The sequence below is a fragment of the Mixophyes fleayi genome, chromosome 8 (genome assembly GCF_038048845.1).
Source record: "Mixophyes fleayi isolate aMixFle1 chromosome 8, aMixFle1.hap1, whole genome shotgun sequence".
Lineage (NCBI taxonomy): Eukaryota > Metazoa > Chordata > Amphibia > Anura > Limnodynastidae > Mixophyes > Mixophyes fleayi.
In genome coordinates, this window is record NC_134409.1 from 14,838,013 (window position 1) to 14,860,841 (window position 22,829).

A 22,829-nucleotide genomic window follows, 5' to 3' on the forward strand; every position below is an offset into this window, starting at 1 on the left:
GTGCATTTATATTACCGTGCAACTGGTGCCCTTAAACCCCGCCGGTGAGGCTTAGCAAGGGAACATTTCTATTTTCAGAAACGACAATTGCAAAGAAATTTCCATAAACCTTGAATTCAATGTCAGATTTCATCCCATGGGAGAGTTTCATATCAAAATTAACTTGTGCGCATGACATGATTGACATTTCTACAAAAATAAAGTTCTGCGCCAACCAGACCTTTCTCATTTTTCCTAACTAATTTGCCGTTTGCCATAAGCAAGAGAACAAGTTGACAATGATTTAATTGAAACAAGATGAACCAATTTAATCAGTGTTAGTGTTTGTTAAAATGCTATAGTGAGATAACCTCCCAGCTTGTAGTGTAACGTGTACTAGGCAGCCTATGAAAGGACTGCAGCCCATAGTAGCTGTGTTTGGGATTGTAGTGTGTGTCACACAATGGTTAACGGGGGTGGGAGGGACTGCACAAGCTCCTAGAGACACACATTGATTTTTTTTTATGTTCAGAGGGAATAACTGGCAGTTGCAAGTGAGTCCACCTCTGTGTAACTGCTTGTGTGTGTGAGCTCACTCCAGATCCAGACATTTCCCAGGATTTACAGGATCTATGTGCTGGCAGAGAGGATTTTCACTTCCTCCCTGAAGACCTCAATGTACTGCACTATGGCTACTGTCAGTGCACCATGAGCCTGGGACGGAATGGGGACATTGGAGAGCTCAGCAAGTGGTAGATGCTTGCCGGATACAAGAACAGGTAAGTCTGACCAATGCAAGTCATTCTTCTGTGATACATTATTAGAGAATGCTTTCATACCTTTCATAATCTGATAATGGTACCAGTAGACCAAAAATAGCCAAAACTCACTCATCACTACAACTTGTGTTGCAGATATTAAGTCATTGCATAACTAGATATGTTAAGATTTTCCATGGGATGTTCTAAATTTCATTTAATTTAGACTTGCTTTTTTTTTTACCATAATACATGGTCCTAATTTACCATCTGTTGAAATTCATTTTTTATTCGTGTCGTAGTGCATTTTGTCACTTAATTTTGGTTTCAAATGGCATTGATATGTCTGACGAAGGATAATTCTTGTGAATCAGAGGAAGAATATAGAATATAACCGGGACATGCTTTTGCTGTGAAGTTTTGCTCAGCAGTCCACAATCACTCTGTATCTTCTTAGAGGTGATGAATGCCATCTAGAACTGAAATGAAGGCACTGAGTTGGCTGTAAGAGATTAAATATAATAAAATTCCAAAGTGACACTCAAGAGTTCTTATAAAACGGCTTTTCCTTGCATTAAGGCAGTCCTAGGCACCAGGGCAGAATTTTGAATACAAATTATTATAAAAGACAATTTGATATAAACAGCAACAAATATTGCAAAGCATTAGAACATGTAATCCTATATAGGGTCATTGCTTTTAAAATTTAGCAATAAATGAGGAATCCTGGGAAACAGAAAAGGAATTTTAGAAACATCTATACATCAGTCACAACGTTGTCTGTATTACAGAACTGAATTAAGACTGTTTCAGTGATATAATAAGAACCTGGGCTGTAAGCATATAATTACTCATAAAGGTCTCCTGGCTGTGTCTGAAAATAAGTGTTCTGGGGGTTTTAGAGTTCCACTTATAAAGTATGTTCTATGTATAAGGAGGAACGAGCAGTTCTAGTTTATGATTCTGAGAGGTTTACTCTATTATTGGATTAAAGTAAACGGTGTTTTGCAAGACACTTTCTGCAGAGGAGACTTTTAATAGCTGTTTACAGTTTGTTTCCTAAACTGTTTTCACTTTGCAACCGGTTTAAACTCTTTTTTTCTTGGCTTTTGGAAAACAAAGCAGTTAGGCAATGATATGGATTCCTGTAATGAATACTTTACAGCGTATGAGTAATAAGATTAATATCAATAAGTACTGTACAGTCACTAATATAGATTGTAATGAAAACCAAGTCCACTGGGGATGGATTTAAGTCTTGTCTTCATGAGATAAAACAGTTCTGAGTTATGGCAGCTTTATAATACTGTATATTAGTTTTAAGTCTTTCTGAGTTGTGTGGTTGCTGTCTAATTCTCATCATGTTCTTTTTGCATTTACGTTGAGCTGTTTGCCCTGGTCACTGGCTAGAACCATGTTTGTTGAAACAAGAATAAAAGGCTTATTATGAAAGTCCTTTAGGATGTTTTTTAACTGCTGCAAGAACCAGAAATATTACTCCGGCTTAACTGAGAACACGTGTCTCTTGGCTTGCAAAGTACTATAAAAGTACATTGCACATACTGTACTGGTTGTATATCTGTCAGGAGTTCCCTGTTCCAAGGTGGATTCTAGACTAAATTACGCAATCATCATCATCATCATCATCATTTATTTATATAGCGCCACTAATTCCGCAGCGCTGTACAGAGAACTCACTCACATCACTCCCTGCCCTATTGGAGCTTACAGTCTAAATTCCCTAACACACAAAATACAGATACACAGACTAGGGACAATTTTAATAGCAGCTAATTAACCTACCAGTATGTTTTTGGAGTAGCTTATGAGACTAATTTTTACAAGGTGTATTATCCTTTAAGGTCAGGCTTAAGCAAACTGTGTTTTGCTAGCTGTTGTGGAACTACAAGTTTCAGCATGCACTGTCAGACAGATTTCATTTAGATCAGGTTTAGGCGACATGTGGTGCTCCAGCCATTCTGCAACTCTGGCACAAAGTGGACACCCTGGGACTTGTAGTTCTATTGTACAGCCACAAGGTAGCTACTCCTGCCTTAGGCTGGGTGCACACTTCAGGTTTTTCACCTGACTATCGGGCCAATCACACGATAAACGACCGTTAAGTCTGACATCGCAGTAGTGTGCACGCTCGAACAATCATGTTTTATTGTTCCAAAGCCCATCGGATCATTTGATTCGATTTTAAAAACGGACTAAAATTCTCTATGAACGATGGAACAATGTCGGGCAAATTCTAAAGTATGTTCACACTCACGACCTGCAGTGTAGGCACATTTCCATAGAGTGTGCAGAGTTACAATCTTTTCAGCAAATGTTTATGACAGAGGAAGAGCACAGATCTGAAGGTAAATCTTGTAAAACATGTACAGTGTGTACACATGATTCGGCTGCTGATTGGGACTTTAAGTCGTTAGTAAAATCGTTACCGATCTTGCAGTGGAGAAATCTTCTGTAGTATGTACCCAGCAATAGATGCTTAAAATACCACAATATATCTGTACTAACACACAGCTGTCAGAAAGGCTTAACTGGCTTAACAACCTACTTTCCTGTGTCAAATTTTTACAAACCTACAAGCAATAAACACTAAGTTTCTGTTTACATCTTTTGTCCATTCAGTCCTGCTGGGTGAGATAGTACAGAAACATCTCGTTGTATAGATAATATAATTTTACAACACTTTCCTTAAAGATGAACCATCACATAAATGATATCCCATAAATGTATATTTAAGCGCAAACCTTTAGAAGTGTTGATAGTGATTTTGTGTAGATAATATTATGCAACTAAACTCTAATTTTTTAATGTTTTTTTTCTTCTCTAATATGTCTATATACCATTTAGATTGTAAGCTCTTTGGGGCTGGATACACCAGTTTCCTCTTGCTGCTGTTGAAAAAATTCCATTCTATTATGCACTTTTTCCTTTTTTGACTGTAGCTTGTAGTTTAGTTAGTCTCTGCGTACACTGGCAGTGCGATATATACACTTCGTACCTACTTTTGCTGTAACTGCTGCTGTATTTTAGTGCTGCCTCTCTCCCTCTCAGAGGCTTATCACTTTTTCACTAAGCTGCAAATATAACTACTTAGTGTTATCACTGCTTTACTGATAGTGTTGCCTATAACGGCACAGACTTACTGTTCTACAAGAGTGACTGAAGCAATATCATAAAGTGAGACAAATCTTGTAGAAACACAGTGAAGGTTAGTTAATAACACTGTCTATAGCTGCCAATTTGATCTGAGCAACATCAACCAATGAGACTACTAGTTTAATTATCTAGCTTACCCTAAACAAGTAAAAGTGGCTGATTGGTTGCCAGCATCTAGTGCAAATTTGCACCAACATACAGTGTTGGTAAATCAGTGATTCCAAATCAATGAAACAGCATGAGATTGTATTATTGTAACAATGATAACAGACTGTATCCTATCCTTAATAGCATAAAACATAATTGATAGTGTGCTCGATGCTGGGTTGAATTTACATCAGTTTGCGTAGCATAAATTTCGCAAATTTGCACTGTGCAAGTTCGCATCCTTGCAACTGTAGAAGCGGTACGGTGGAGGGATGGGGAGGTCTAACCTAGGACAAGTACAGTAATGGCGCGTTCATGCTAATGAATGGTGAGGCAGACCAACGCGGAGACGGATATACGCCTGTCAGTCAATCGGTCGCTTCTGATTGGTTGATTGCGGATGCACCTCTCCAGCTGCAACCACTTCCTTCATTACTCGTGTCTATATTACAGGATTTAGTGGATGTTTGTTTGTGTGACCTTGCTGCTCAGACCAAAAGAGCACAAGCTATACAGAGGTGTGTCAGTTTCGACTTTTACAACAAATAGCGAATGCGTGTCACGCTAAGAAAATTAATGTCAGGAAACGTTTCTGTTTAGGACATTTATATTACAGTTATGTTTGCCTTGGCATAATACGTTATTTCTGCATCTTGAAATGTGCCCAGTTCAGCACACAGTCATACAATCACTATTTTTTATCCTTTTGACTTTTATTGACTTTTTCTTATGCCTTTAATACTCTACCTTGTAAGCATTTTGAAAACTGTTCACTAAATTTCTATGAGGTCTTTACATTTCCATATTTTTATTTGTTTATTTTATATTTACAGGTTGTGTTGCAGAGATGATTTAAGTTTCGGATCTACTCATCCAACTATGACCAACAGTACGGAAGTCACACTGTATAGTGTAAATGACTCCCTTACCAACACCACGTACCTCAAGGAGCAGAAGATATCTGTGTTCTTTTCAATCGTCTTCATGACAGTGGGAATAACATCGAACAGCCTCGCCATTGCCATACTCTTGAAAGCCTACCAAAGATTTAGGAAGAAGTCTAAAGCCTCATTTCTCCTGTTTGCCAGCGGCTTGGTCTTCACCGACCTCTTCGGTCATCTCATCAATGGAACGATCGCTGTCTTTGTCTATGCATCGAACAGAGACTGGTCGAAATTCGGTCACTTGAACATGCTGTGCAACATTTTCGGCATGTGCATGGTATTCTTCGGCCTCTGTCCGCTGCTGCTCGGGAGCGTGATGGCGGTGGAGAGGTGTATTGGAGTCACCGACCCAATCTTTCACTCCACCAAAATGACTTCTAGACATGCCAAGATTATCTTGACTTTCGTCTGGCTATTCGCCATCGCGGTGGCCTTGATGCCAATCCTGACGTTTAGGTCCTACCATATCCAGGCCACCAAGACCTGGTGTTTTCTAAAAACAGAGCAAATCGAAGATTGGATGGACCAGTTCAACTTGTTGCTCTTCTCCACATTAGGACTCCTATCGTTGGCCACCTCGTTTTTGTGTAATGCTATGACTGGAATAACATTACTTAGAGCCAAAATGAAAAGCCAACAGCACAGGCAAGGCAGATCTCATCATTTAGAGATGATAATCCAACTTCTGGCCATAATGTGTGTCTCTTGTGTCTGCTGGACTCCGTTCCTGGTAAGTTTTCAAACACAAGGAATCGTTTTGTGTTCTGTTAGGGTATCGCCTTTCTCATCAATAAACAAGTTTAACCATTTTTTTGTTCCAACATAAACTGTTTTTTTGGTGGTTGGCTTAATGGATCACTAAACCTAGTGGTCTTATACGTAGGAGACTTGCCAACAACATTCACAGACACATATCTAAAACAATATTTCAGACAAGTTAACCCGTGCATGATACTCATGCATTCTAGTCAAATTAAGCTACTTAAGGTGTTAAAAAGGTTCTTGTCATGCATTTGGGGCTAGGCCAGGCCTCCTCAGAGGAAGAGCGTTTCTTCCCGACGCAAGCGCCCTTTTTTAACATGGTTTTGTCCACATGTCAGCACCTCATCATTTTTCTCCATCACCTCATCCTTCATTTTTATCGCCACATCTATCCAGATGTCTATCCAGACACAGGGATCTCTCTCAGCGGTCCTGAGTATCACACTACTCTCGCTCTGTCACCCCCAGCAACCACCAACCACTCCCCACTGTCACCCCTGGCAACCACCAACCACTCCCAACTGTCACCCCCGGCAACCACCAACCACTCCCAACTGTCACTTCTCCTTCAAGAAATATATATATATTTTTTTAAAATCTTTATAAACATTTTTAACAATTAACAAATTAAATTAACAAATTAAAAACATCTTAGTATACCAAATTTCAGCCCTTTGTGAGGTTTTTTTTCCCACACACACTAAGAATTTAGTAGGTCAGTGTATAACTCCGCCCAGCAGGTGGCGCTGCAGCTTGGTTTTTTTTGTCCCCACACAAACACAGACTAACACACGCCACTAGGCTTTTAGATTATAGATTGAGTCAAGGTCATGGAGGATCAAATTGAGCCACACGCAGCCAATGAAGGACACTGCAGCTAGGAAAGTTAACAATCTTTTGTTGGAATGACTGTTAACAGAGAACAGTAGTTCAGTTGCATACAATAATAAATGGTGTTAACCATATTATGGTCAAAGTACGGGAATGGTTACGTACATATCTGTGAATATTTTTAGCAGTTGTTTTACGTAAGGTAACTTGTGCTGTAGGCTTAGTGGTCCTTTACTTGTTAGTCATTCCCACAAACTACGTTTTGTTTTCTTGTTAAACATAGTCCCTGTTGAATCTGGCTAAAGAATTTCATTTATACCCCACGCAAGTAAAATTTCCCAGTGCAGGAAGTCAGCTTGTTAAGGCCACACATTATGTAGTAACACTTTTTGGGGGCACTCCCTCCTTTCCAGGCACCGGTGTGTGTTTACAGCTCGAAAAAACAGTTGCGTTTGTGTAAAGAAATGAATGTTTAAACGCTTGAGGGATAAGAAAAATCTTTATTCTCTACTAATGACTTGTATGTCGCACGCTCTGCAGACATTCTCTACAACTCCCACTGCTTTATTCAGACCTATGCTTTGTATCGGAGGTTGTGGCAAATAGCCATGAAAATAGTGTTATTTAGAATGTGATCCAACTTTCTGTCTCAACTAAAATAGTTGATAGATTAAAAGCTGCAGTAGCACCAAAATTTTACTAACAAGCTGAATCCCAGAGCCGGAGCATCGGGACTTGTTCCAGGAAACCGCTTTTCCCAGGCGTTCTCTGGTTCTGTAATACAGGGTCTGCAAATCTATTTGTCACTGTACAATGGGGGGCAGGGCCATCTTAACAACTTTAAGGGCCCCAGGGCAAAGCAGTGCACCGGGGCCCCTACTTACATATATATATATATATATATATATATATATATATATATATATATATGTAGTAATAATACCACTGTATAGGTCATTAGTACAACCTCATCTAGAATACTGTGTTCAGCTCTGGAGGCCGTATCTCCTGAAGGATATAAATATATTAGAGACTGTACAAAGAAGGGCAACTAAAATGGTGCATGGTCTACAGCACAAAACTTACCCGGAAAGACTGAAAGATCTTATTATGTATAGTTTGGAGCAGAGAAGGGAATGGGGGGACATGATAGAAACTTTCATATATATCAAGGGTTATAATAAGGTGCAGGAGGGAAACATTCTACAAAGGAAGAGAAGTATTAGAACACGAGGACATGTCCTGACACTGGGGGGAAGAGAAGTATTAGAACACGAGGACATGTACTGACACTGGGGGGGAAGTAGGTTCAGAGGAAATGTGAGGAAAAACTACTTCACAGAAAGGGTAGTGGATAAGTGGAATAGCCTCCCATCAGAGGTGGTAGAGGATAATACAGTAGAGCAATTTAAGCATGTTTGGGATAGAAATAAGGATATCCTTAAGCTGGGTACACACTACACAGTTTCCATCCAATAATCGGCTAAATCAGCCGACATACGACCTCTCGTTCAAAAGTTGGGTCAGTGTGTGCAGTGACACGATGGTCGAAAGTCTGAAAGTCTGCCCAAATGGACGATTGTCACCTCATTTGGTTGGTCGTACCGTTTAATATTTTCGTTCCAATCTCGTTTCCGTTGTGCTGTGTGTTTAAACTTCTGACCGATCCACAACAGTGAGTATGAAATTACAGTCATTGCTCAGGACAACATGGCTGTAAAAAGTTGCTAAAGGGACGTCCGCTCTTCCCTTTATCGTCCTAAACAAGGCTAGTGTGTATGCAGTCCATGGACCGAGCGATCGGAACATCGATCGCATGTAAAATCGCTCGGCATAAAAAGTTGGTCGAAATTTCTGTAGTGTGTACCCAGCTTTACAAAGAACTAAGGATTAAATAGGGTTTGGTTTCCATAGGTTAAAAAACGGGCAGGCTAGATGGGCCAAGTGATTCTTATCTGCCATCAAATTCTATGTTTCTAGTAAATCTTACTTGAATTGTGGTAATTGCCCATGCCAATAAATTAATTAGAGTGTTGCGACAATTTTTTAAAGCAATACAACATATTGATCATAAAGAATCACATAATTAAGATTCATTTGAATAAAACTTAGATTTTTATATGCAGTGTTGCGTAAAATAATTAATGATACATATGGGTTACTCTAGAACATATAAGGAAATCTAACCAGTTTATTTTGCTTTCCTCCTCCTAAATGAAGTACAATGATGCAGACGCACTTGTTTGCTGTAATCTGTAGATTTAATTTATGTTTGCACTCTGCACAGTGAAGAAATGTTTCCATATTAGCTGCACTTAATATAATACTACTGAAATTAATTAATAGCTTATGAAAACAAATTAGACCATTTTGTCCCTCAAAGCATGATGGGAGATTAGCAAAGGGCAGTAGGAAATTATCGTCTGCATGTACTGGTAAATGTGCCAAAGAGCTGTATCAGTGAACGGTACATTAGCTGATTAATATCCAAGTCATGCTGTGAGGGGATAGGAATGAGGGCACTGGAACAGAATGGAGTGTTCACTGATGGGCAGGTGCCCTTCATTTGTTTATGGGGTTAAATATTTGATGTGCATTAGAGTGATTAACAGATTAGGGGATATATTTACTAAACTGCGGGTTTGAAAAAGTGGAGATGTTGCCTATAGCAACCAATCAGATTCTAGCTGTCATTTTGTAGAATGTACTAAAAAAATGACAGTTAGAATCTGATTGGTTGCTATAGGCAACATCTCCACTTCTTCAAACCCACAGTTTAGTAAATATACTCCTTGGAGTTTTATACCTGGGAAGTAACTGACTGGTAAAGCTTTAATTAATGGACGCCAAACACACTGCTATATCGCAGCCTGAAATTGGGACGTGTACCTAATGTTGCAGTTTGTGTGGCCCAAAAACAGCAGCCATTCCTAACAGTAACCCGATCAAATTTGATCGTGTCGTTATCAAATATGTTGGTAAATGAAGATGACTATATTTAACTTGTGTATACATCTTTTGACGGCAGTAGCCGGCCCCAGTGATGCCAGACATGGTCTTGTTGCAGTGGCAGGCTGGGCTGGGGGTCAGGGGGGACATATGTCCCCCGGGCCAGTCCCATAGTGGGATACCTTGGGCTGTGTCACTGGGCCACCTTCATTTTTTTCCTCCAAAATAATCCTAATTGGCAGCTGAGTTGAGGCTTGCCCCCCCCCCCCCCCCCTCCCCGGGCTAAATTTAGCCAGCCCTCCCCTGTCTGGCCGTTCAACCCAAAGAGTTGAACGATCAGATCTTGTCCAAGTTGACCTCCGTTGCGAAATGTACATCGATCTTATTGTATGGTGCTCGCATTTCAATGACAGGTTCAGTCCATGTATGACTAGTTTTAGTCTATCCATTCCATACTCGTACCACTCTACTGTCCTGATTTAGGCAGGGCAGGTGCGCTTCTAGGACTTTTGTCCCAACTGCTGGGAATTATGGGAATGTCCCTCTCACTGAGGTTAGTGGTTGCTTTACACAATGCACAGGTATATTTAAAGGCGGGGAGGTGGCACGTCCTAGTGCTTCATTATGTTTTTTGACTGTTTTTTTGGACTGCGGGAGGCAACAGGAGAAAACTCATGCAAACAAGGGAAGAACAATACATACTCCACACAGATAGTTCTCTCATCGGAATCAAACCACTGTGCCGCCCAAATGTGCCTATATTATTTACTGGTCTGTGCACACACAGGTCCAGGAACCATTGAGGAAGTGTACATCTAGACACATGACAACACATTTTATTTTCTTTCTTCCAAAGTTTTGCTTGATCCTCATTCCTGTTTCACTTACCCATTGGCTGTCATTATTTAAAGTATAAAGATTTTTTACATGTTCTTTTGTTTAATGTGTTGGTTTACGTTGCACACAGATATGCAGATGGTGTAATAGTTGTGCCTGGGTGGAGCAAAGAACTTAGAATGTTTGGGAAAGTTCTGAGTTTTTCCACTTCTAATGTTTCAGGACTTGCTGTGCTCCTTTCAACAAAGGAGCTGAACACCAAATAGAAGTAACATAAAATGTCATACAACTGTGAAAACCTTTGCATAGGTCAATGTTGTGCAAACCTGTAGCAGCCAATCAGATCCTGTCATTTGTCTAGTGCAGCTTGAAAAAAGAAAGCAAATGTCTCATTGGTTAATGTAGTTTATAGCACATTTGTCTTGCGCACCAGTTTTCACAAATGTACCCCAGCACCAGTGATATTCTCTAGTTTGTGTCTGATTTTACGCTGCTACTGTTAAGCACGATGTCTTATGTAGGGATAATTGCAGGCTCAACTCAACTCAATATAGGGAACTGAGGCAAATTGCTGCATTATATATGTCTATGGTCTGGTCACAATTATACATCTAAGCGACATACTGAGATGTTTGTTATGCAAACCAGATGTTTAAATGAGCTGCCAGGGGGTAGATACGGGGCAAACACAAAGGCCCCCTCTGTCTTACATTATGTAGCAGATTTTTTCCTCCCCTTCGGAGATGATTGTCACCGTTACTTAAAACGTGGGTGACATTTGCATGTCCTAGGCACATAAGATAAATTTAGTGCAAAGTTCAGTGCAAGAAAACCAATATATTTAAAGTACAAAAAAAATAAAAACCTAAAATAAAAACAAGCAACAAAACACACATCACGCTTAAAAAGTACTTAGGGGGCATGAGTTCGATTCTGTGTGGAGCTTGTATGTTCTCTCCTTTTTGAGTGGATTTCTACCAAATTTATTTGAGTTTCTGGTAGGCAGGGACGGACTGGCAAGATTAGACTCAGCAGCCGAATACAAAAATTCCAAGATAGTCCGGTCCATATTGGAACAAAGACAGATTGCTCTATTGGTATTGGTTCCAGAATGATGGGGTGAGGGGTCCTGATTATGAAATGCAAAACGTAATTAGGTAGCAGAAGCTTTTTGTGCCGATACACTCACCCTAAAACAATATATGTAATCAGAACAATGCATTTTTTTTTTGTAATGAAATACATTGCAACATTTATTTATATATTAGTTATATATTTAAAAAAAAAAAAAAAAATCACAATTTTGAAAAACACCTGTTCTACCCATTTAAAATTTGTTTTATTTGGTATCAGGAATGAATGAATGTTTCAATGGAAAGTGGTTCATTATCATTCTAACATGAACTTTAAACAGCCCTTTGTTATACACGGGATCGTAATTCTCGAACAGGAAATCTGACATTGAGCTACCTTGGGAATGTCATTTAGTATTCATCACTAACCTCATAGGATAAAATGTGTAAAACCCTTTTTCTATAGAAAATAATTAGCACAGGAGACACATTCCGTGTAATCAGGAAGGAATGATTAGAGGGATTCCCGAGGAGTGCAGCTTTACAATCCCTCAAAAGCTGTTTAACTCTTTAAATCCGGCACCTGTTCAAAGCACTTGAATTCTTTCCTATTGGCTGACTGCCAATAAATGCATTCTTCCAGAATTCACCCTCTTGCCAAAGTACATTAGATTGTCTTAATGGCAAATTCACAGTCAACAGGATAAATAGAGAGCCAGAAATATGTCAAAATGTTGATGTAAAAGATACGGTTTCATTTCAAACAGAGTGAACCAGATTTTGTATGCAATTAATGCGTGTCTTTAGAAATTTTAAATAGCTTGAATCCCTCGGAATGATGGGAAATCACATGATTTCTTTTTATAATATGGAATAGGAAGAAATGTATGTTTAAAAAAAAGAAATATATAATTATCATTTATATAGTGCCACCAATTCTGCACCACTGTACAGAGAATATTTGAGACTCACATCAGTCCCTGCCCCATTGGAGTTTACAGTCTGAATTCCCTAACACACACAGACTAGGATTCATTTTTGCCAGGAGCCAATTAACTTCCCAGTATGTTTTGGGGGTATGGGAGGAAACCAGAGCACCCTGAGGAAACCCACGCAAACATGAGGAGAACATACAAACTCCTCACAGATAAGGCTCTGGATGGGAATTGAACTCATGACCCCAGTGCTGTGAGGCAGAAGTGCTAACCACTGAGCCACTGTGCTGCCCAAAATATATAAATGTATATTTAATATTTTATATATAGAATATTTAAGAGGAAAAGTTAAACACAGATGATTTTAACTTTGCAATTTATTTTATTATAAAAAAAAAATCAATGCATATTTTTGATATTATGTATTATGTTTCTCTCATCTGTATGGATTCTTTTTAAACTGTTTTTCAGTTTAATTGGTAATAGACTGCAGCACTGCCTTCTAGCCTACAGATGTCAGTGTTCCAATCGTTGCCACTACTAAGCCTTTGACTGATATCTAAACCTCTCCATAGACAACAGTGGAAACAGTGACACCGAGGGCTAGATTTACTAAGCTGCGGGTTTGAAAAAGTGGTGATGTTGCCTATAGCAACCAATCAGATTCTAGCTTTCATTAATTTTGTACCTTCTAAAAAATGACAGCTAGAATCTGATTGGTTGCTATAGGCAACATCCTCACTTTTTCAAACCCGCAGCTTAGTAAATCTAGCCCCAGGTGTCACTGAATTTACGTTCATTTTGCGTGTCTCAATGAACCAGGCCCACTGTGTTTAGAGTGCTTGATGCATCATACAGCTAAGTTTGTGCCAGTGATTTTTTTTCTGCCAAAACCTTTTTCTAATGTATCCACCCCCCACCTAGGGAACAGGGACATAGATAAATGTTTTTCTCTGAGTTGACAATCAAACAGAGGAGACTCACAGAAGTCTGTGCATTGATGGCTGCACGCATGAACTTCTCATAGACTTTCTCATCAGTAACTTTCCACTTGGCACTCTGTCTAAATTGTTTACTGAATCTAAACAGAGATCACTTATATTGCCTTCAAACCAATTTCCAAGTGCCTAGTAACAATAATGTAACATTAGTTTGGTACAACATGTTTCATTTTTTTAGTTTAGAAAACTATGACACTTTGTGCCACTATGACCCACTGTTCTCTCCCCATCCGTGTTCCGACCGTCACCATGACGAACGGAACGTCACTTCCCCTCTGTTTCGGCTGTCACCAAGGCAACAGCCGGGATGCTCTTTCAGACAGCGCCTCTTCCTGCAATGTTAGGCAGCTGGGTGTGCATGCAAAATATATCATTAATTAGTAGCCTTCTGTGGCTAATTGGCACTAGGGCTTCTCTGCCCTTATTGATTCATATCAGTATTTAAGACCTCACTGCCGGTTATAGCGCTTAGTTCATGTCACGTATTCCTGACCAGCTTCCCTGTACCTCTGGATACTTGGCTATCTGTGACCTGAATTTCCCCTTGTATCATTTGCTTGTTTCATGGATTACCCGTGTTTGCTACCTGCCCTGACCTCTGGCCTGTACCTCGCCCTTCCTGCTTTCTACGGGCACACGACCTAAGCCTGTCCCCCGTTTTTTGCCTCCAGTCTTCCAGTTTCTCTACCCTGCTCTGTGGTTATTCTGAGAAGCTTCTACTACCGTAGAGTTAAGCCTTTTGGGCATCTCAGTACCTCGGAACTCATTTAGTTCTATGGGAGAGGCAGCTGCTAAAGGTGAAGACCTCTACCAGTCCGCTTCTAGAAGCTTATCAAGTAGCCGCGATCCTAACAGTTATTTGCAAATCAATAGAACTATTGTAACTATGAGACAGTGTTGGTCTGATTCAGAGTGAAATGTACGTCTTTTTGTGTAGTGTGTTTTGAGTTTTTTTGCACTGTGCATATCCAGGAAGTGAATGTATGCAAATGCAGCCTAGTATACCTACGTCTTTTTAGCACGTAGCAATCCTTATGACTTAAGAGGAGTGATGGAGGAGGGAGGGTGTTCTAAATTAGGCAAAGTGTAGTAGGGGCTTGTTCTGTCAATTGCATACCGATTCAGGCTGGGAAAAAGACGCAGATGCGGAGAAACGTTATTGAATTTGCAGGTGGTCATTGGCAGGTGTAAGTAGTGGATGATATTGATGAAGATCACTGAAAGTAGGAAACTGCTTGTGAATAGATGTTTGCAATGATCCACAGACACTTATTGATACTTTAATAGATTATGGGTTAGCGAGCGTGTTTTAGCAGTAATTTTTTTTTCTTTTTTTTTGTGAATGTGGGATGGGAAGTTCTTATTGCTTTAATAGAAAGGTTATTCAAGGTTAAATGATGCTTCATGTTGATCAAGTGAGGGAGATGGTGTTGGTGGATTGGGAGAGTGATGGTGTAGATGGATTGAGAGGACAATGTAGTTGGTGAATTCTGAGAGAGACAGTGTTGGTAGATTAGGAGAAAGATGCTGTTGGTAGGTTGAGATGGAGATGGTTTTAGAGAATTGGAAGAGAGAGGGTGTTAGTGGATTAGGAGAGACAATGTTGGTGAACTTTAAAGCAGACTGTGTTTTTGGATTGTTAGGGAGATGTTGCTAGTGCATTGGTAGATGGTGTTGGTGGATTGTTAGGGAGAAGGTGTTGGTGGTTTGGGAGGCAAATGGTGTTGGTGGATTGGTGGGGAGATGGTCTTGGTGGATTGGTAGGGGGATGTTCTTGGTACATTGGTAGGGGGATGTTCTTGGTACATTAGTAGGAAGATGGTCTTGGTGGATTGGTGGGGGGATGTTTTTGGTACATTGATAGGGGGATGTTCTTGGTACATTGGTAGGGGGATGTTCTTGGTACATTGGTAGGGGGATGTTCTTGGTACATTGGTGGGGAGATGGTCTTGGTGTATTGGTAGGGGGATGTTCTTGGTACATTGGTGGGGAGATGGTCTTGGTGGATTGGTGGGGGATGTTCTTGGTACATTGGTAGGGGGATGTTCTTGGTACATTGGTGGGGAGATGGTTTTGGTGGATTGGTGGGGGGATGTTCTTGGTACATTGGTGGGGAGATGGTCTTGGTGGATTGGTGCGGAGATGTTGGTCGATTGGTAGGGAGTGGATGCAATGACTAGTGTTGTGTAATTATTTAGTGTATTACTTATTTGGTCTTTTGACCTCAGCTACTTAAATCAACAATGCAATTGCAATTGAAAAGTAGAAAAAGCAGAATCAAGCTATTATTACACTGTGAAATTGCTAATATTGCCAGGCACTTTTTCCTAACAGTGGTGTAGAATCTTTAATGGGAGCAATTGGCAACATTACACATCCTATTCAGTAAATGATCTAATTGAACAACTTTTACTTGTTGTAGATTTGTCCGATAATTTTGGAGAATACCGAGGAACATTGATTTATGGTCAGAAATGGTGGTGGCCATGTAATAACTGCTGCTCTGGTAGTCATAGCAAAATGCCTTATATATTTATCTTTGCTATAAGATTTGTGACTTTGTCCTTATTTTGGTAAGGACAGTGTCTTCGAAATGCTGTGCTAAAACCAATCAAGGATGCTTAGAGTGTTCCTCCTTTAATGTTCCATAGGAGAACCAATCTGTCACTCCAACTCACACTGACATATGCAAATACGCAGACGTCTAAAGTTTTCTGTGTTGAATAACTTTTGCTCTTTTTGCTTAACATTTCCAGAAAAATGAAAAGGGGAAAATGCAACCCTATTTCACAAGATAGATTCAAATAAATACCCTTGGCACGCGTGCAAGGTGGCACTCAAGGACATTTTGAGGGGCACCTGAGTCCCGTCTTGTCCTCCACCTACTTCCTCACAGAAAATAAGAATTCTCATGGAGGTTAAAGGGGAGAAGGAAATTAAGGTTTCAACAAACATGTCCCACATGTACATCTTCCCTTTTGGAAACATCTCTGCTTCCCAATTGTCTCTGTTATTTGTCTAATGTATAAACCAGTAATTCCTTAATTGGCTGCAATTTTTAAGTGTGTATATAGCATACTTGCCACCTTTTCTGCATTGGTCTTCGAGAGATCCCTGAGTCAGGTGGGCGCATGAGGCCGAGCTTGGCGAATCGCGTCATTTTGGCGCATGTCTGTCCGTATTCAAGCACAAGTGGATCTCAAGAAATGTTTCCATTTGAATATGGGTACACTCTTGGTAGATGGTATTTGCCGTATGTAGACAGATAGAACACAGGATACACATAATACATATGTACAATATCAAGTACCATCAGAACCAGGGGCGGGCAGGGGGGCATCGGTCCCCCGGGCCGCTCGGTTTCAGCGCTGTTAGGGCCGGCCTCCTGGAATAAAAAAATTACATCATTTTGACCCGCGGCCGCATCTCGTGTCCTGACCACACACAGGGACACAGGAGTCATTGGACGCGGCTGCATCGCGTGTCATGTGATGCGGCCGGGTTGTATTATGCCAGCCCGCGCCTGATCAGAACACATATCAAAAAAATAATTTTCACTAAATTAACAGCTCTTAATACCATAATCATTGATAAAAATACATGTTATTTTTTTTTAACATAAAATACATAATTGTACATGTACATGTACTGTACATAAAATGCATTTTTACAGTTTCTCTTAGTTGCATACACCTGTTCAAGCGTGCGCACCTCTCAGTCATCACTATCAATCAGCACTTACACCTGCGCTATAGCTTGTGCTATTGATGCAGCTAAAAAACACGTACATGAGAGATGCCCAAAACTTGAATCGGGCGAATGTGCTAGTCCTTGGCACGTCTTACTGTACATTGGTAAGCTAATGATATGGTCTGATTGGTAGATATAGTTACGGCATTGTGACAGTCTGTAGCCATTGTCTTAATTCAGGTGGCCCAAGGGCCAATTAAGGCCCTCTAAGCTTTCCTCTGAGCCCCCAACTCTTTTTTGCTTTATAGTCATTTGTTGTTGCTTGTAACACCTGTATAAAATGCCTGCTGATAGTTTATTACAGATCGGTGTCTGTTTCTCTGATTAAATGTATTGTTTTACGGTATTACTGAGAGTAAGGGTAACGTGAGGGCCCCCGTAGTGTATAAGGTTGTCTATCTCTGCACCAAGTCGAATGAAGTTTATTGTGACAAAAGACTGAGTGCAGTCATTCAATATATTTCTAGCTGTTGAACACATATCTGTGACTACAGTAGGGGTTTCATAAAAATATAATTTTAAAATCTAAATGCAAATTTGAACTTTGAATTTTTTTTTCACTATGACAAATGTTCCTGTTTTCTTTCTGGCGGAGATTAGCACCTCTGCAGAGCTTGCAGCTGTCACTGTGGGAACGCTTAATATATAGAGTTACCTACTATAAGTGACACTTAGAGGCTATAAAAAGGTAATACACTGCATCAAATCCATGTTTATGTCCTTTACAAAATACAGTAGCAGCTCTCCTTTGTTTAAATCAGCACGAACAGGTCTCCACGAGATACATTTTTTAGTTTTATATATATATATATATATTGTTATTGAGACGATTTTGAAACAGCAAAAAGCGCTGGTACACAGCATATCTCAAGGCAGATATAAATAGTAATTTAAAAGTACAGAACTGGAATCCATATACAGAAACAGGAGTTGCGCTTGACTCCCAATGGTTGCAAGAGCTGCAATAGAACTAGGGATCCCTCCCTGTAAATACAAATAGACGAAGATTCTATACGGTCACTGGTGTTCAAATATTTCTAATTAAGTGTGGTGTAGTCCTGACATGCTTGACTGGTATCTAGACAGGGATTGGCACAACACCTCAAACCTCTATTAAACTGTTGTATATATATATAAAATGTATAAACCCTTCAGTGTAAAATAATTCAACATTTTATTAAAACATATTACACACACTGAAAACCTAAAAAATGATATAAACCTAAAAATCACCAATCTAGTCATAAATATGACAGATTGTAAATGAATAAATAGACAGAATTAGCGTATAAAAGGAATTTGCACATAAACCTGATAAATATAAAACCAGATCTTGGTACAATAAACCATATATTATGTATTAGACAATAATCCCCTGTCTAGATACCATTCAAGCATGTCAGGACTACACCACACTAATGTGGAAATATTTGAAAGTCAATGAGCGCATAGAACTGGAATCCATAACAAAATAAAATAAGTAGTAATGAAAGAAGTAGTAGACTCCAGCAAGTTGGCGGAGAAGGGAAGAGGCGGGAGGGATCAGGTGGAGAGGGGAGAGTGAACGGGGAGCCGGAGGACCGGTCAAACTGATACTTGCCTTTTCTCCCCGAACGTCCGGGAAACTTCTGAATTTTGGGGAGTCCTCCCAGATTCGCAGGAGGTGGGGCCAAGGTGATGCAATCATGTTACCACGCCCCCTCCTGCACTGGAGAGTAATTAAAACTTCGGTCAAGCCAGCGACTGCAACTTTTAAAGATGTTTATGTTTTGCAGTGAAAATAATACATGTATTTAACATGCTTCTTGTGATTTTTTCAGGTGACGATGGCCAACATCGGACTAAAGAAATATAGATCCCAGGAGGCTAACGAGACAATACTTTTTTCTCTCCGCATGGCCACGTGGAACCAAATTTTGGACCCGTGGGTTTACATTCTCCTGAGGAAGACAGTCCTCAAAAAACTGTTCAGAATCGCTAGGCGCTGCTGCGGGGTTCAAGTCATCGGTTTACACGGCTGGGAGTTTAGCTCCTTCAAGAACTCTTTGAAAGTTGCCACTATTTCGGAATCTCCAAGTTGCACACGAACGAACACTTTAAGCATCTCCCAAAAGAAGGATACAGAACAAAAATGTGAACTCATGGAAACGAGCTAAACCTGTTTTGTTTTTTTCGACTGTATTTCCCAGTATACCACAGGCTGGTATTATACGATGCTACATCACTACGGTCGGACATCTACTCAATGAGTGTGATGACAAGTTGAATCCATGCCCGTGATGCTTAATAGGCTAACATGATTTATATTTATTTTTCAGAGCATGGCAGGTAGCATTAACCCCTCTTGTGCCAGATACCAATATATTGCAAGCCATAAATCAGTGTAGGGACTGTGGGTAAAAGTCATGTAAGAATTTCTTACAGCTAGTGGCCTCCAACCTGGAGAATAACACAGTAAGTTAACCTGGCTAGATGGGACTGGGATTTATCACTAGGTAGGGGGCGGGGACACTTGTAATAAGCTGCACCTCCACCCATCATGGACACCATCCCCATCTGAACAGGTTATTATAAAATGCTCGCAAAGGAGGATATTCTCAAAAATGTAAAACAAAAGTTGAAAAAATGGCATTACAAAAAAAAGATGGCGTCTAACATGGGGGTTGATTTACTAAAACTTCTAAAAAGGGAAAATGGAGGTGTTGCCCATAGCAACCAATCAGATTCCAGCTGTCATTTATGTAGCACATTCTAGAGAATGATAGCTGGAATCTGATTGGTTGCTCTAGGCAACACCTCCACTGTTCCTTTTTAGAGGTTTTAGTACGCCTACCCCCCCCACCAAGGTATTTTCCATTTGAAGTAAACATGGTTTGACCAAAGTGACCACAGAATGAAAGCAATGGAGACTTAGAGGGAAATTCAATTTGGCCGCATTAATTATATTACCGTTAATACATTATATATAATATATTTTGGCAGTAATGCGACCAATTAATATTAGAGATGTTCACTGACCCCCGTGTTCTGGTTTTGGTTTCGAATCTGGATTAACTTCGTGTTTTGGTTTTTGTTTTGCCAAAATCGCCCTTGCGTTTTTGATTTTGGATCCCGATTTTTTTTCTAAAATCCGATTTTTTTTTTTTTTTGCTAAAATCACATATTTTTGCTTCTCCCCCCTCTACATTATTATTAGCTGACTTGGCTCGGTACTCGGATATGCTAAGTTCGGGTGTGTTTGGTTCTAGGGGAACCGAGCCTGAGCATCTCTAATTAATATGCCTTAAAAAGAAAATTAATTAGGAAACAAATTTACTTTCTGTGATAAGTTAAAAGAGTCAGGCAGAAACATCTTCAAATGGTCTGAATATCTTTAACATTAATGTATTAGACATCAACCATTATAACTGATTACTGTACAAAAAAATTGTGTTTTCTTTATTGAAAACAACATTTCATGAAACCTTAATTTCACTCAAAAATACCTTTGTATTTAATATTTTTAAAAAAAAATTTGAAAAAAAAGTTTTAATTACTCCAATTATTATTTTTTTGTTTCAGTAATTTTGTAAGGGAAATATTGAGGCCATTCTGCCTTTTTAAGCTATTTTTGACGATTTGGCATTTTTGAGAATATTCTCCAAAATTCTCCTTGCCATGTTTTTTTTCCACTGTGCATTGCAATTACTACATGCATAAAATAGACTTATTTTTTTTCAGGAAGGAATGTAAATGTTTTCAGTTCGATGTGCTTATGTAGCATTGTTTTTTTTACATTGTGCAATATTTCTGTATATATATGAAAATATTTATGTTGACAGAGTCAAATATGTTTGTTTCGTGTGTGTCTTTCTGTTGTACCGCTGTCCAGATAACTTTTATGGAATGCACAAAAGAAATATACTATATAGGTTATTTATGGAAGATGTATTGTTATTAGTACAGTACATGGAAAATCATCTTCCATAAAAAATATAGAGATATGTAAGTTGTTTTCAGTAGAAAAAAAAAAAGTGTTTTCTCAAATTTTGGGTTCCTACAAGATTTATTGCTTTGGGGCCTGTCAAACATCCTACAAAGGTTGTTTGAAACATACATGAATTTAATGAATTTAAAAAAAATAAATATGAAAATCTTGCTTTTGAAAACGACAATTGCTAAAAATAGTTGCAAAGCAAAAAATGAAACAAACACCTTTACATTATGAATACATTTGAATACACTTAGGACTCTTATACATGGGGGCTTTCCTGTCTTCATGGTGCAAATATTGCAATTGTGGATGGAACATTGCAGCAAGACAGTAGAATGTTGCAAATTTGACCAGGACTCATAGTGAACAGTCATCTGTACTGTCAGAACTTTCCTCAGCGGAATTAATGAATCCTATTTGCAGCGCTAGTGTTTTATGTAGCTTTAATCAATCATATCAATCAATCAATCAATCAATCAATCAATCATATCATGGGTGCAGGGGAAAAGCCCATCTGTCAAAATTGTCAAATTTGTTGACTTCCCCTTGTGGCGATCCAGAAGGGAAGTCAAAGTAGCAAAACAGAGGGTGTGGCGATGTAATTTTCGTCATCACGCAGCGGGTGTGTGGCCATAATGCTACAACTCACAGCAAATTGTGTCACCATGGCCCACCAATTTAGGGTGGCCTTCTTTCCTTTCCCCAAAATTCCGGAGTCGATCAGTCGCTCCGGGAAAGCAGGCAAGTATGCCATTTGAATGAGCTTTGATTTATAGTTGGGAGCAAACTCAGCTACTGTGTGCAAAACTCTAAAACATACCTGCCAACCTGTCAGTCTTCAGGGGCGGGACAGGGGTGTGTGGTCACACGCCCAGAGGGCTGTCTAACGTTGTAAAGCGTTAGCCTGCCAATCAGATATCTCCCTTCCTCCAAAATTCCCACCCGCTGGACAAACATGTACTTGGGCGGGACAGAGCCTTACAATCGGGACACTCCCACTGAAATCAGGACAGTTGGCAGGTATGTCTAAATGGCAGTGTAAAAATATCGCTGGTCAGTATGTGTGTGTAGCAAGTAGCGTCATTTGATGCAGATTTTGCTTCTACCTCTAAATATGCCCCAAAATGTCTTTTTAATTTACTTTTTTTGGAACCAGTAATTACTTAACACAAGAAAAAACTATTGTCCTAACATAGCAAATTATTCTATGAATCAAGTTGTGGGATATTTTCTTGTCTTTAATTTTAACTGAATTTAGAGGTGAGAGAGACAGCTTAGCGTGGCTTTGGCATTTAGTGAAGTTTGGCTGATTTGGTGTTTTAAAAAAAACATCTTAAGAACCTAATTGTTAGAAGTATATCATAAGGGAAATATTTGCTAAATCGAATTGCCAAACCAATTTCAATTTGGTGACAATAAAACTATTGGCCCAATATTGTGAATCATTTGGTGAACTGAACAGGGGGAAGGGATTTGCTAATCTCTACATGTTACTCAAAGAATGAGACTCTCTGTATAGACAGGGAAAGCATTAAACATGATTTACCAAAAATAGTACCTTGATATGTTGTTACAATGTTATGTGATTCGTTACTTGTCTTGTGTCTAAAAATGACGCCTAATGGAAGTTGTTTTGTGTAAGATACAATGTGACTCTTTCATGCAATAAATGTTTTTTCTTTGCGAATGTCAATGTGATTTATCCATTTTTTTATA

The 22,829-nt window shown here is 39.4% G+C and overlaps 1 protein-coding gene across 1 annotated transcript; it reads left to right on the forward strand.

Annotated features, from left to right (window-relative positions):
* Positions 1–464: 464 nt before the first annotated feature.
* PTGFR (prostaglandin F receptor) lies at positions 465–22,806 on the forward strand. Its single transcript, XM_075181966.1, has 3 exons — positions 465–758; positions 4,892–5,732; positions 18,961–22,806. The coding sequence occupies exons 1-3, from the start codon at positions 736–738 to the stop codon at positions 19,294–19,296; spliced, it is 1,200 nt and encodes a 399-aa protein (XP_075038067.1). The 5' UTR covers positions 465–735; the 3' UTR covers positions 19,297–22,806.
* The last annotated feature ends 23 nt before the right edge of the window (positions 22,807–22,829 follow it).